At 42.5% G+C, this 13995-nt stretch overlaps 1 protein-coding gene across 1 annotated transcript; it reads left to right on the top strand.

Annotated features, from left to right (window-relative positions):
- Nucleotides 1–70: 70 nt before the first annotated feature.
- Nucleotides 71–13995, top strand: LOC126370042 (nonsense-mediated mRNA decay factor SMG8). The gene is made up of 14 exons (XM_050014682.1): nucleotides 71–293; nucleotides 746–874; nucleotides 1770–1936; nucleotides 2725–2946; nucleotides 3767–4016; nucleotides 4814–4954; nucleotides 5707–5781; nucleotides 7231–7388; nucleotides 7909–8112; nucleotides 10789–10979; nucleotides 11494–11710; nucleotides 12127–12246; nucleotides 12642–12867; nucleotides 12971–13995. Exons 1-14 carry the CDS (start codon nucleotides 156–158, stop codon nucleotides 13154–13156), a joined length of 2424 nt encoding a protein of 807 aa, XP_049870639.1. The 5' UTR covers nucleotides 71–155; the 3' UTR covers nucleotides 13157–13995.

The following is a 13995-nucleotide window of genomic DNA, read 5'->3' as shown; positions in this document are numbered from 1 at the left end:
TTTGTTTTATTTGTCGCTTATTGAAATTATTGCGGAATTCGGAGTATATTTTTAAACGATATCGCTAACATCAAAAATACTTTGTTTTGTTGAGAGAAATATGTTTTCTTATTAAATATTTGTTTAATTGATATTGTAATGATACCGCAATCATTATGAAAGTCTTCTCAATAAACGACATTCCTGAGTTTTCGCAGAAAGAACGAATTGTCGTAGTCGGTATCGTAGGAAAGTCTCCGTATCGGTACCCAAACAAAACAACCCCACTTTTATCTTCTGTTGAATGTAAAGAAGTAAGTTATTACATTATAACATAGCCTAACATTACGACTGCATCCTCGAAGACGTAGTCAGAGGTGTATAATGTATACACTTTTGTTTTTACACTTTTTCCTAATAAAATAAATAGATATTTATATTACTACTACTAACTTACAATAAGTACAATTACAATTTATTGCAATATACAGTAGCTACATTAAAAAAAAAAAGAAAGATTAACAGATTTTTTTTCTTCTTCATCTATGTATATAATGATAATTGATTTTTCAGGACATTATAATGTTCAGTTTACTTATTCCTTAACTACTTAAAAACGTGCTTATACTATTTATACTTATAGATAAATAAAATATGAAGTACCTGTCTACCTATGTACATTACAACAACAAATCATATTTTTACCTCCTTGGATCATCAGCCCAATTGAACAAGACTGTAGAAGATAATTTTACTTTATCAACAGAATGGTATAGAATGCCACTGGGACGAGAGACGTGGAGTCCTGTACCTACATGCGGTCACCTACCTCGACACTCAGCAGCTCACAAAGCTTGCCGCCAACTTAGATGAGAACTCCAACAGCACAGATAAGGTGAGTAGTAATTTTCCAATTCGTTTCCTATATTTTTTTTAAATTGTTTATATACATATAGATTTTTAATAAAGAGCTCTTTATTAAATTGTATAAACAAAAGTTTATACATAATTGTGTCTGAATTTATGGCTAATAAATAAATAAATATACATATAGAAGAACTAAGCAAACCCTGTAAAACGCTGTAGGGGTACTATACATAGGTATATAAGATTATTTAATTTATTTCAGTACAAAAGATAAAAATATATTAAAATTTAAATGCTTAAAATTATTGTTTGTATTTAGTTTCAAAATGTAATCTTTAGTAATCTGTAATTGTATAATGAAAAAATAGAATTATTGAATAATAAAATGCCCACTTAATACCGACATTTCAACAATGAACAACTTATGTTTTTTTAAAAGAAAGTGGTTTATTTATTTTATTTTTATGTAGTATGTAGGTAATATGAAGTGTGAAAAGAGCAAACAGATATCTGTTTTCAACACATCATTAGGTCATTTAAGCAGTTATATCAAAGTAAATATAAAACAAAGTGTAATAAACCTGTATGGGTTTTCTGTTTAGAGGAGCGTCTTATTTTATTTATAAGGATTTAATTGTATTTTTGATATTGAATAAATAAATAAAAAAAAATGCAAGTAAATAAAAAAAAGTCTCATAGGGATGGAGAAGGTAACAAGATCCTTCTTGTTATGGCCAATAAAAATGATAAAAGCCTCCTGGCTTTTATCCTAGGATTACTCAGTGTAGATATAGAATAGATTAAAAAAAAAAATGTAGGTGTCGGTGAATAAAGGCAATATTTTTTTATTTATGTAACTTTATTTGTTATATCAATAAAATATTTATTTTCAAGTAAATTATATGAATTTCCACATTAATAAGGATGCGGATGCAGCCCACTGGTTGGTAGCGACGGGCGAGCTTGCGACGGAGGCGTGCCGCGCGCTGGCGCTGGTTTTCCACCTGAGCCATATTGTGATTCTGTGTGAGCCTACAGCTACCTTCGACCTCGGGTACCTGCAGTTGTTCAAGGCTATTGATGCATATAGGTGAGATATTTAATGTGGTTCAGGTAGACACCTTGAGCAATGGAGACTATCAACTCGTAATAAATCCCCTAATTGTTTTCTTAATAGGCTAGCTTCCAACTAATCAAATCAATTACTTTTTACTAAATGTCTAAACACGAAATTACTATGGAATTTGTATGGAAAAGCACACTGTGACGTGATAGAAAAAGTGATAAAATGTCGAACTTCTAAATAAATAAATTAAATAGAATAAAGAACACGTTTTTCGTTAGTATTAGACCTATCTTTATTTATTAATCATAATTTCATAACTTCCCGAGAAATGCATTTTTGGAGGTATGTGACCTAACCTGTATTGGGCTGGCTTTCCCTTCGCGGGTTGGAAGGTCTGACAGGCAGTTGCTTCTGTAAAAAACAGGGACATGTGATGCTATGTGTTATGTTAAATGTAAGTTGTTAGCCAGCGGCGTAGCGTGCGTGGGTGTCGGCCGCCTGGGGCAGAAGACAATTTTGCCGCCCTTTTATTTAGATATTTCAATTTAATGTATACTATACATTACATACATTAATTCTAGAGAAGTTTTCGGCTAGAACAGTCATAACTATTTTGCATTGAACGGAAAACGGGTTTCATTTTTATATATATTATAGATTGTGAAATTTTGCCGCCCCCTAAAAAGTGCCGCCCGGGGCGGGCCGCCCCTGCCGCCCTTCGCTACGCCGCTACTGTTAGCCAGCGAGATCCAGGCCTTTTTCCAGGGCAGAATTTATGTTGAACCTAGGACACGACCCAATTGTTGTTACAGAACGGAATTAGCCCCACGCGTGACAGAAGCCCTGGCTGCGGCGGGGGCTCAAGGCGCGTGGGAGACTCACGGGCGCGCGTGCTGCCCGCGTTTGCTCTTCCACTTCCGCCGTGCGCCCGCAGCGCTGCGCCGCGCGCCGCAAGCGCTGAAGCGGCTAGAACACGCTGTTGAGGACCAGCTGTATTTCATACTGAGGAAGGCCAGGATTATAACCAATGTCTGGTGAGCTTAGGTTAATTAACAGTCAGCTGCACAAACGCTCTTTAAATTTTCTTCTTCTCCTATCGTGTGGGCTGTGAGGTGGATTACCAACCCCATCAAACCTGGTGTCAGGGTTACTATTGAGCCGCCCAAGGCCCCTGACATGGCTCAAGTAACAATTACCTACTAACTTGCATCAGTAAGTAGTAACCAAGACCAACGGCTTAACGTGCCTTCCGAAGCACGGATCATCTTACTTTCGGGCAATCAGCTGATAAGCCTGTAATGTCCTAACCAAACTGGGGATCCGAGCTTAACCTAACCAACCTAACCAAACCGGGATTTGAACCCGGGACCTCCGAATCGCGAACCGAACGCAAAAAAAAGATATTTGACCGCGTCTTTAAATACTAATGAAATTAAATTACACAAAACAACATTATTGTCAATTTTAGGTAATCCTCCTAATTTACCTAATGAAATAGAAAACACTCAATCTAATTTTATTTTGGAAAGTCTCTGGAGTTCCGGGATTTTGGTCCTGGGAAGTCTCGTGTCTAAGGATTTCGAAGTCAAGACTTCCCAATCCTTAGTTATGTTGTCTTCTAAATTTATTTATTTTATTTTATTGTACAGATATTTTTTTCGGAGTGTTGCAAGTTGCCTGCTTATACAAATATTAAATGTAATGTATTTTCCAACAGTCAATGTAAGATTTTTGACGGTCTTACTAAAATATAGACTATTTACTACAGTACTTTACGGTTCTTTCTGTACAATTCACTTTTCCGATGGTTTTTACAAAACAAAACATGCGTTAAACCCAAACCCTTGTTTCCAGCGCAAAATCCCTGTTCGCGATACCAAAAAACGAGGAATTCGTGTACATAAGCACGGAAAACGAAGTGGGCAGTTGTCGGGACGTGCGGTCCCTGGTGCAGGGGTTGGTGCAGCTGTGTAATGATACTCCGCGCGAGGCGCCCGCCAGGCCGGGCTTCGCGCAGCTGCTGGCGAGACACGTGGCGCTCGCCCGGGCCGACGGCTTCCACGACAATGTTGGCAAATACGCCATGACTACGTCCTTCTTTGAGGTGAGTCACTGTTCCATGGGGAGAGAACAAATAACCAATACTTAAAGGCCGGCCATAGGATGGGTGACCACAAAAAAAAAAAAGTTTTCATCTCGAGCTCCTCCGTGCTTCGGAAGGCACGTTAAGCCGTTGGTCCCGGCTGCATTAGCAGTCGTTAATAACCACCAATCCGCACTGGGCCCGCGTGATGGTTCAAGGCCCGATCTCCCTATCCATCCATAGGGAAGGCCCGTGCCCCGGCAGTGGGGACGTTAATGGGCTGGTGATGATGAAACAGCCTATATACGTCCCACTGCTGGGCACAGGCCTTCCCTCAATCAACCGGAGGAGGTGTGAAGCATACTCCACCACGCTGCTCCAATGCGGGTTGGTGGTTGGACAAAGACAATTATAGGACAATTCTCTTCTTCTTATCGTGTGTATCGTGAGCTGGAATACCAACCTCATCAACCCTGGTGTCAGGGTTATTACTGAGCACCCAAAGGCCCCTGGCTCATGTAACGACAATAGGCTAGTTTCCAACTAGTCAAATCAGTTACTTTTTACTAAACGTCAAAACACGAAATTACTATGGGGTTTGTATGAAAACGCACACTGTGACGTCATAGAAAAACGTAATAAAATGTCGAACTTATTATTACGTTTTTCTTGATTAAAATTCATAACTAAGTTAAATAAAATAAAGAAAATGCTTTTCGTTAGTTTCACATTTGTGTTTATTTAGTAATCAGAATTTCATAATTTATCTTGAACCTGGTACACGACCCAATTCTCTTAAATGTATCCTATCTCCCCAGTTACCATCCGCGTCGTGGTGGCGCACAGCAGCCCAGGCGTTGGCCCCGCTGTATCTGGACACGAAGTCGGAGGGCGGCCACGGCGCACTGTACGACGCACTGGCAACCGACGTGCGCTTCTCACAGGCACGCTGCGCTAAGGTACGTATAAGGTCTGCTGGAACAGATTCCTACTAAAGTCTACTCATAAGTTCTACTCAACGCCTGAGGTATGTAATATGTGGACAGGACAGAAGACAGGCACTGATTGGTAGACTGACTCCAGTATTCTCAGATATTAACTCAAAACTAGGCCATGCAATATCGGAAGGTTTCCAATTCCGATACCGATTTCCGATGTTTGATCTCAATATCGGAATTCCGATATTAATATCGGAATTGCACATATTCGTCACATATCACACATATTCCTTTAAAATTGCTCATATGCATTGTTTTAAATTATGGATCTACCTAATCCACTCCAATCTCTTGCAACGGTGTCGAAATATCGGGAGTCTCATATCCCTGCTTTAAACGCGGTAAGAACCCGTCATTATGTGTATAGATAATACAAGCCGTCACCTCTGAGTAGAAGAGTAATCAAATTACGAAACCGGGATCCTCTCAGACCATTGCTTGTCTTACTAGCCCTAAAAACGACATCATCATCATCATCACCAGCCCATTAACGTCCCCACTGCTAGGGCACGGGCCTTCCCTATGGATGGATAGGGAGATCGGGCCTTAAACCATCACGTGGGCCCAGTGCGGATTGATGGTTATTAACGACTGAGCTCGAGATGAAAACTTTTTTTTTGTGGTCACCCATCCTATGACCGGCCTTTGCGAAAGTTGCTTAACTTCAACAATCGCAGACCGATTCATTATTAATATACTTATTGATATATCAGGTGCTGCCGATAGCTCAAGCGTCGTATGCTGAAGGTTTGCCAGCTCACTACTCCAGCCAGCATCACGCCCATAAGGTTTGTGTCAATTTTATACATTTACCACCTTACAAATAAAAAATAAACCATGAATGAACGACGGTTGAAGTATTTGACATCCAAGCAGAGTTCAGTCGAATTGTATGATAATACCCCTTCCGGTTGATTGAGGGGAGGCCTGTGCCCAGCAGTGGGACGTATATAGGTTGTTTATGTTATGTTATGTATGATAATTGGATCCAATTTGCTTGACTGTCAAATACTTAAACCCACATTCATCCCTGGTTTGTTTTTTATTTGTAAGATAGTTATTATTCGTATTTTTAGCAGCGGGATAATTGAGTAGTACTGATTATTAAATAAAGACAGATCTAAAGGTGTCAAAAAACGCTTCCTTTTTTCTTCTTATTTATTAATTTTAACAATTGTGGGCGACTAGTTGATTTTTTCGTGAAATGTGTTTGTTATGTTTGTATAGGCACCTAGTTTATTTTACTATCTATTGTTGCTGTATGACCAACATATACCGAAGTCTATCTGTGGAAACCTATAATTGGCTCTTTTGTGATTTATATTTATACTATTTGACGTAGCTGTTGGTTTTCCTATAAATAAATAAAGAAAAATGTAATAATAAGTGCACATTTACGTTTTTCTATGACGTCACAGTGTGCTTTTTCATACGAATTCCATAGTGATTTCGTGTTTTGACGTTTAGTAAAAAGTACTTGATTTGACTAGTTGGAAATTAGGCTATTGGTTCATTGCGTGAATACTTTATGAATATTTTTTGACAATTATTACCGTATTTTTGTCAGGTTGGTAGTGCTTTAGTCTGTATTTTCGCACGAATTTGCGTACACGTACGACTTATATTCGTACGTTTCAGGGGCGTTTCTTCGACCACCGAAGTCGATGTCATTACCTGAAACGCAAAAATATATTAGAATCTTTTGTCATTTTTCAAATATTTATCGTTTTATTTTTGGAACACCAACAGCTTGTAATAACTACATATTATTATAATTACTAAAACTAATAAATACATTGCCAATTATAGGTAATCGCAAATACTCATACAATTTCGAATTTGGAAGTAGGAAATTACACTCATGCAATATCATGTACCCATTTTAGAACCCTGTCGTACTATCATATTTGAAATTTAATGTGACATGGTTTCAAATTGGATACATATTACTACTCGTGACCGTACACATATACACAGGTAGAATTTACGTAAGCTGGCGACACCCACAAGTTATAACTGGATATTTGAGAAAGGTTCCAGGACCTGGTGTTACCCCAAGCGCTGACAGCAGTGTATGGACTGTACAGTCACGAGTACTAATATGTACCCAATTTAAGACCTTGTCACATTAACTTTTTTGACAAATGAAACCGTAAGTCTCATTAAATGCTAAATGTGATAGTGCGACGGGGTTCTAAAGTGGGTACAAGACAGTGACCCGCGGCGTGTGCCCGCAGCTGGGCGTGGCGCTGGGCGTGCTGCAGGCCATGGCCCGCGGGCCGCTGGCGGGCGGCGCCCGCGCGCGCCTGGCGGCCGCCTGCAGCGCCGCGTGGCGCGCGCGCTCGCTGTGCGAGGCGCCCTCGCTCACCAACCACCCCTGCATCGAGCCCGACCAGTCAGTACACCCACACGCGCCTTCAACACTTCATACAAAAACCTCATTCTCACTGTGTGCCGCGTATTCGCGGCGGAGAGTTACCGTTCTTATAGTTATTCTATGTTCAAAATCCAGATAAACGTCCTCCGTGGATCAGTGGTTTAAGCGTTTGGCTCACGACCAGGAAGACTCGGGTTCAAATCCCGGTCACTAAAATCACTTTGCGATCCCTAGTTTGATTAGGATATTACAGGCTGATCACCTGATTGTCCGAAAGTAAGATGATCCGTCCTTCGAAAGCCACGTTAAGCCGTTGGGTACTACTTACTAAGTGTAAGTTAGTAGTCGTTACATGAGCCATGGCTCCTGGCAGGCTCAATAGTAACCCTGATACCATGGTTGATGGGGTTGGTAACCCACCTCACAGCCCACAGAAGAGAAGTTTTAATAATAATCAAAAGCAATTTCGTTTTTTGACGTTTAGTAAAAAGCAAATGATTTGACTAGTTGGTAACTAGCCTGTTACAACAAATTGCAGCGACAACACCAAAGAGCACAACTCTGGCGTGCGCTACATCAGCGCGTGCAACTGCGGCCGCACCAAGTGCTCCCGCGAGGACCCGTACACGGTGCGCCACGCCAACTACACGTTCTACACGCAGGCGGCCGAGGAGTGCGGCGTGTGCCCCACGTTGCAAGCCATAGAGTTTCCCGTCTTCCAGCCCTCTACACCCACTTACAGGTGAGTTGAAATAATGGTGCTAATTCCTGTAAATACCATCTAATTTTATTTTAAGTTATATCTGTCATTTTCTTATCCGCCGAAAAGGAAAGGGACGGGTAATCGACAAGCATAAATGGAACACACGTCAATTTTAAGCACAAATCTAAACCAACCGTCTAAAAATTTTACATCCGTCAAAAACCCGACACAGTTAAGTAGACAGCACGTCAAACGGATTGCATACCAGCGACGTACCTTTTGATTCGCCCGGGTTATTCATTCATTTACTCATTCTTCCTAAAATTAAGAGCTGTGAATCATCCGTCCCTTTCCTTTTCGACGGATATGAAAATGACGGATATAACTTAAAATAAAATTAGGCGGTGTCTGCAGGAATCGGGGCCTATATAACAATTAAACTGAGACTAAATACACACATGAGACATGTTGTTGCGGAGCTAAGTATATTTTATTGTAATATCTTATTTATTTATTTATTAACACAAATTACATAGACATTACAGGCAGTCCCAATTCGACTATGTAATGCAATTATAACATTAGTACCTAACTAAAGAATTTAATAACTAACTCCGTGAATTCCGTCAACGAACACGTAAATAGGTCGATGTCAGTGCACTGCTGAGAAATATCGTTGATGGTCCTAAGTGCGTGCGCTACTGGAGCATATCTGCCGATGTTGGTGCGCGCGGTGGGCAACACGAATATGCGCGGAATATCTTTTAATTTGCGTCGTGTTTTCTCACCATAGTATTATATAACTTGCATACGTTTAGTTGGGTTACAGTCTGAACCTCAAAAAGTGTATTATTTCATAAGATTTGTGTCTGTAACCTGTTACGTGTGTTTATTAAATAAATAAATAATAGAAAGATGTGCCGAAAGTCTTTGACCAGTGCGTATATTGCCAGTGATGACTTACGGTAGTGAGACGTGGCCGCTTACTATGGTCTCGTGAGGAGGCTCGGTGTCGCTCAGCGGGCAATGGAGAGAGCTATGCTCGGTATTCCCCTGCTCGATCGAATCAGAAATGAGGAGATCCGCAGGAGAACTAAAGTCACCGACATAGCTCGGAGAATTGCCAAGCTGAAGTGGCAGTGGGCAGGACACATAGCGAGGAGAACCGATGGCCGCTGGGGCGGAAAGGTTCTCGAATGGCGACCACGTGTCGGACGAGGCTCAGTGGGTAGGCCCAAAGGTGGACCGAGGATCTGGTGAAGGTCGCGGGAAGCCGCTGGATGCGGGCAGCGCAGGACCGATCGTCGTGGAGATCCTTTGGGGGAAGCCTATGCCCAGCAGTGGGCGTCGTACGGCTGATAATGATGATGGTGTGCCGAATAATAGATAGATGTACATTGATGTGCCGTTCCCGACAGTGTTTCCATATTGGAAATGTTCCCGGCAATTTTTTTTTTTGACGTGACTTATTGTAGATTTGCCGCAGATGGCATTAACTACTTGGCCGGACAAATGGAGAGCGCTGAATGATCTCACCCGTTCCCGGCAATGAAAAGGCACAAAAGTTATGTAAAATGAGTTTTATTACATTTAGGCAAATAAGATCAGAGTACAAGAAAGAACAATTAGAAAAAGAAAGGCAGCCGGTGTCCTTACATTTCCACTTTGGGAACATTCCTGGAACGGATATGACTGTATAGATAGGTACTTATTAAAAAAAAGAGTTACACTTCTATACATTATTCTAAGCTGTCATCACATCACTAATTTAAGAGCCACGCTCTTGTCGGTATAGCATTCTCCATGCTACTTTTTTAAGGATTTTTTTTTCTGTAGCCTAATCAATGTCCCACTGCTGGGTAAAGGCCTCCCCCTTCTCTTTCCAACTCTCCCTGTCTTGGGCATCGTTCCGCCAGGTGTGCCGGAAGGCGTCCAGCTCGTCCCTCCACCGTCGTCGTGGTCTACCTCGACGTCGACGACCCTGTGGGGCCCAATCAGTTGTAATTTTGGCCCACTTTTCCGGATGCATACGGCAGACATGTCCTTCGCCACTGAATAGTAGTGATAGTTATTGCTGCCTTGGTTACAGTCCAGACTTCCCCTTCCGCCCTACATTGCCGTACCGATGGCTCCCATCTCTGCCTCTGCAACCGTTGAGCTCTTCACCTGTATCCTTAGGCATGGGTGCTACGTTATACCCCGTAGGTCTGGGTCCCTATCCGAACTCGGCCACCATCGCACTTCGGCCTACTGAAGCAAGAGCCCCCCGCGGCACGAACGCGCTGAACAGGAATTGCTCCAGTGGAGGGCCGAGAAGACTCTGTCCCTCTTGGGGCCGGGTTAATGGTCTTGTATGAAAGCAAAACCCAAGGCAAAATTCTAAGGTATAAGTTACCATTTTTTTTTCTAACGGCCTCTGTGGTCCAGTGGTTGAGCGTTGGACTCACGATCCGGAGGCCCCGGTTTCGAATCCCGGTGGGGACATATCACAAAAATCACTTTGGTTAGGACATTACAGGCTGATCAGCTGATTGTCCGAAAGTAAGATGATCCGTGCTTCGGAAGGCACGTTAAGCCGTTATTCCCGGTTACTATTTCCTGATGTAAGTGAGTAATCGTTACATGAGCTTTTGGCGGCTCAATCGTCACCCTGACACCAGGGTTGATGAGGCTAGTCCACCTTACACGATAAGAAGATTTTTTTCTTACTTTCAGGGCAGCGTCGGTAAAAGGCGCGTCAAGTCAGGACGATAAGGAAGTGTCAGAAGCCCGCGGGTCAGACAACACGGCCGCGTCCGGGGAGGAAGGCTGGTCGCCGGACGCCCTGTCGCCCGGCGAGGACAGGGACGAGGACACGTCGCCCGAGGAGAGATACGTCGTGCCGCTAAGACCGGATCAAGCATCAGGTGAATCACCACAAAAAAACATCTAGAAAGAACTACGTGAAATCCGTGATAACTATACAGTGTGTTAGTGACGTCATAACGAATACTGAGGGGCATGATTCAGACCATAATTCTGAGTTGATATCAAGTGGAATTTTTCATAGCAAAATCTTATGACATTTTAGTGTTTTTAAAATTATTTTCAATTCTATACTTTGCGATGGAAAATTAGAAAGAAAAGAAAAATAGAAAGAAAGAAAGACACCACAATACAAACTTAACACAATCAGACAAAATTCACACAACAACAAAAAAAAAGATCAAATAAGTACAGGAAAGTTATGCTCTGTACGAGTACTTTGATATTTTATATGTAACTATGATCACCTTTTTCCGTGTGTTCCGTTCACCAAGTTTCGTATAACTACGTTAAAGAAGAAGAAATAACATGTGACATCAGTATCGTCTATCTATCGTTCACACACACACACACACACATATCTTAATTTGGCAAATCTATTTCCCCATGTTCTAGACAAAGTCATGACCCGGCAGCCGTCGACGACGGAGTACCTCCCCGGTATGCTGCACACCCTCAGCCCGCCAGGCCTGCTGCCCGCGTTCCCGTCATGGTCGCTCGTGTGCCTTGGCCCTTCGTCTCTCTATTCACACTCGCTGGGTCTACCTGAACACCTGCAGCCTGGGTTCCTGCCGCATACCAACTATCTGCTGCCTTGGGACTGTGCTGTACGGTTAGTTTTTACCTGTCATTGAATAAACAATACAACTTGTAGAAAGGAAGAAAAGTTGAAGAAGAGAAAGAATGAACAGAGAGTGAGAGATAGAGGAGAAGTGGTAGAGAGAAAAGGGAAAGAAGTAAACGTACGAACACGTAGGAACAAATATTTTTTCAAACTGTTTAGTATAAAAACGCGTCTAAAATGCAGCCAAATTTTGTCATAAAACGACCTCACAGCATAATGACTTTTTGTTATATAAGTTTTTTTTATTTGCTATATAAAATATAGATGCAGTATAAAAAGATGTTACAAATAATAACGGCCGTGCATTTGAATTATAAAATTATGTAAAAATTTATAAAAAATATATTTTTCTAAATCCAATGTTCGAAATTCGAAACATTAATGATAACGTGTTATAACTCCAGCAGCACGGAGTCCGCGGCGTGGCGCGCGAGTGCGCGTGGTCGCGGCAAGCCGGCGGGCGCGCACCACGTCACCGTCAAGATATTCATCGGCTTCGAGTACGAGTGCCCGCGAGGACACCGGTATGTTACTATTGTTATTATGCTGAAGCCGCTCGAATGATTACAGCGACCGTATCAATCAATCATTTATTTTCAGAATAAGTGGTTTGTATCAGGTCTGTATCAGGCTGTCAGGTCTATCTAAAAAAACTTTCGCCAAAAGAATCTGCTTAAATAGGTTCCATATCCGTTTGGGAGGAAATTTTATTTAAATTATTATTAAATAATATATTTTATTTTTAAATTATTTTTAAGTAAACTTATTATATTTTTATTTCATTATTATTTTGGTTTTATTTTAATTAATGATGTAATTGAAACGATGAATTAATTAGTAAAATAAAATGGGGCTTCGCCTTTACATCAATTGCTTCCTCTATTTATATTTTTTAATGGATCGAGGTTGTGGTATGCAGGCTGATGATGTCGTCCCCCGAGGCGGCGGAGTCGGGCGCGGCGACGGCGGGGCCGGGGGCGGCGGGGGCGACGGCGGGCGCGGGCGCGGGCGCGCGGCTGGCGGCGGCCAGCATGCCGCTGTGCGCGCCGTGCGTGTGCCGCGCGCCCGCGCCGCCGCCCGCGCTGCTCACGCGCGTGCACGTCGTCACGCCCAAGGCGCCCGTGCACGTCACGCTCGACCCCAAGGTAGCACTTACGTCTATTGTCGGCGGCGGCGGCCGGCGTGCTTACACGAAACGTCGTAATTAAACAGAAACAGAAAAGATACATAAATTGTGTTCTTGCGCAGGCGCAGCCCGTCCCCGGCGGCCCCATCTTCGTCCCGCAGCCGGCGGGCTCGCCGCCCATCCAGCTGTCGGGCTCCATGTACTGGGTGCTGCGGCTGCCCTACGTGTACTGCGACGAGCGCGGCCCGCTGCCGCGGCGCATGCGCTCTGGCACCCTACTCGCGCCGCTCTTCGGCCTGCAGGACTAATACGCCCAGGGTTGTCACACAAATCTATTTCAGAATTCCCCAGGAAAATTTCGATATCCGTCAACATATAAATGGACGAGGTAGGATGAAAAATTGGTTGAAACAACGAAAAAAATCATGGGGACAAAATCCCCATTGTTTTTCCTATCATTTTTGTTCCTCCGAAACTGAAAGTCGCAGAAAAATCACCCCCTATGTGGCAACCATGAATACACCTACTGGTACAGGACGACACCATCCGACACCAGCGCACAAAAGGTCATTTCTCTGTAATCTGATGTCTGTTTTGAAACGCTTATTGGACGAAAATGATCAGAAATATGGGAGATTTTCTTTTTTAGAAATGCTAGGACGGAGGACGTTTTGTTTCGTTATGTGACGTTACATAGAAAATATGGAATTTGGAAAGCCTACCTCTCGAAACCATCCGGACGCGACGCGAACGCGCGGGGATGCATTTTCTGTGTGTTAGACCGTGTGTGTTTTCTATACAAACGGAGAGATTTACAAGCAACGGAAGAACACGCATCCACGCGCTACGCTGCATCATGCGGGACAGTGTGGGAATCGCCTTAAAAACTAAAAGTCGGCTCCAGACGGGGAGAGGTTACCAATTACCATGCTATACGTGCTATGTATTAATCTTTATTTATTTATTTATTTGTTCTATGCTCGCAATCAGCCGGACCAGTGTCCACATTCTGTAATTCTCTTACTATAAGTAGAGCGAGAGTGTGAACGCTCTCTGTAACTATAAATACTGTAACATGACAGATATGGGGTCAATATGATTATGTAAAACAATGTTGTTTTAGAAACAAATAAAAAATCTAGTTTGA

The sequence above is a fragment of the Pectinophora gossypiella genome, chromosome 10, assembly GCF_024362695.1.
Source record: "Pectinophora gossypiella chromosome 10, ilPecGoss1.1, whole genome shotgun sequence".
Classification (NCBI taxonomy): domain Eukaryota; kingdom Metazoa; phylum Arthropoda; class Insecta; order Lepidoptera; family Gelechiidae; genus Pectinophora; species Pectinophora gossypiella.
Note: the sequence above shows the minus strand (reverse complement) of the source record. Positions and strands in the feature narration are given on the sequence as shown.

Coding starts and splice junctions, on each gene's coding strand:
- LOC126370042 (XM_050014682.1), top strand. CDS start 156: ATGAAAGTCTTCTCAATAAACGACATTCCTGAGTTTTCGCAGAAAGAA. Junction 875..1,769: donor ACTCCAACAGCACAGATAAG/GTGAGTAGTAAT, acceptor CACATTAATAAG/GATGCGGATGCAGCCCACTG. Junction 4,017..4,813: donor TGACTACGTCCTTCTTTGAG/GTGAGTCACTGT, acceptor CTATCTCCCCAG/TTACCATCCGCGTCGTGGTG.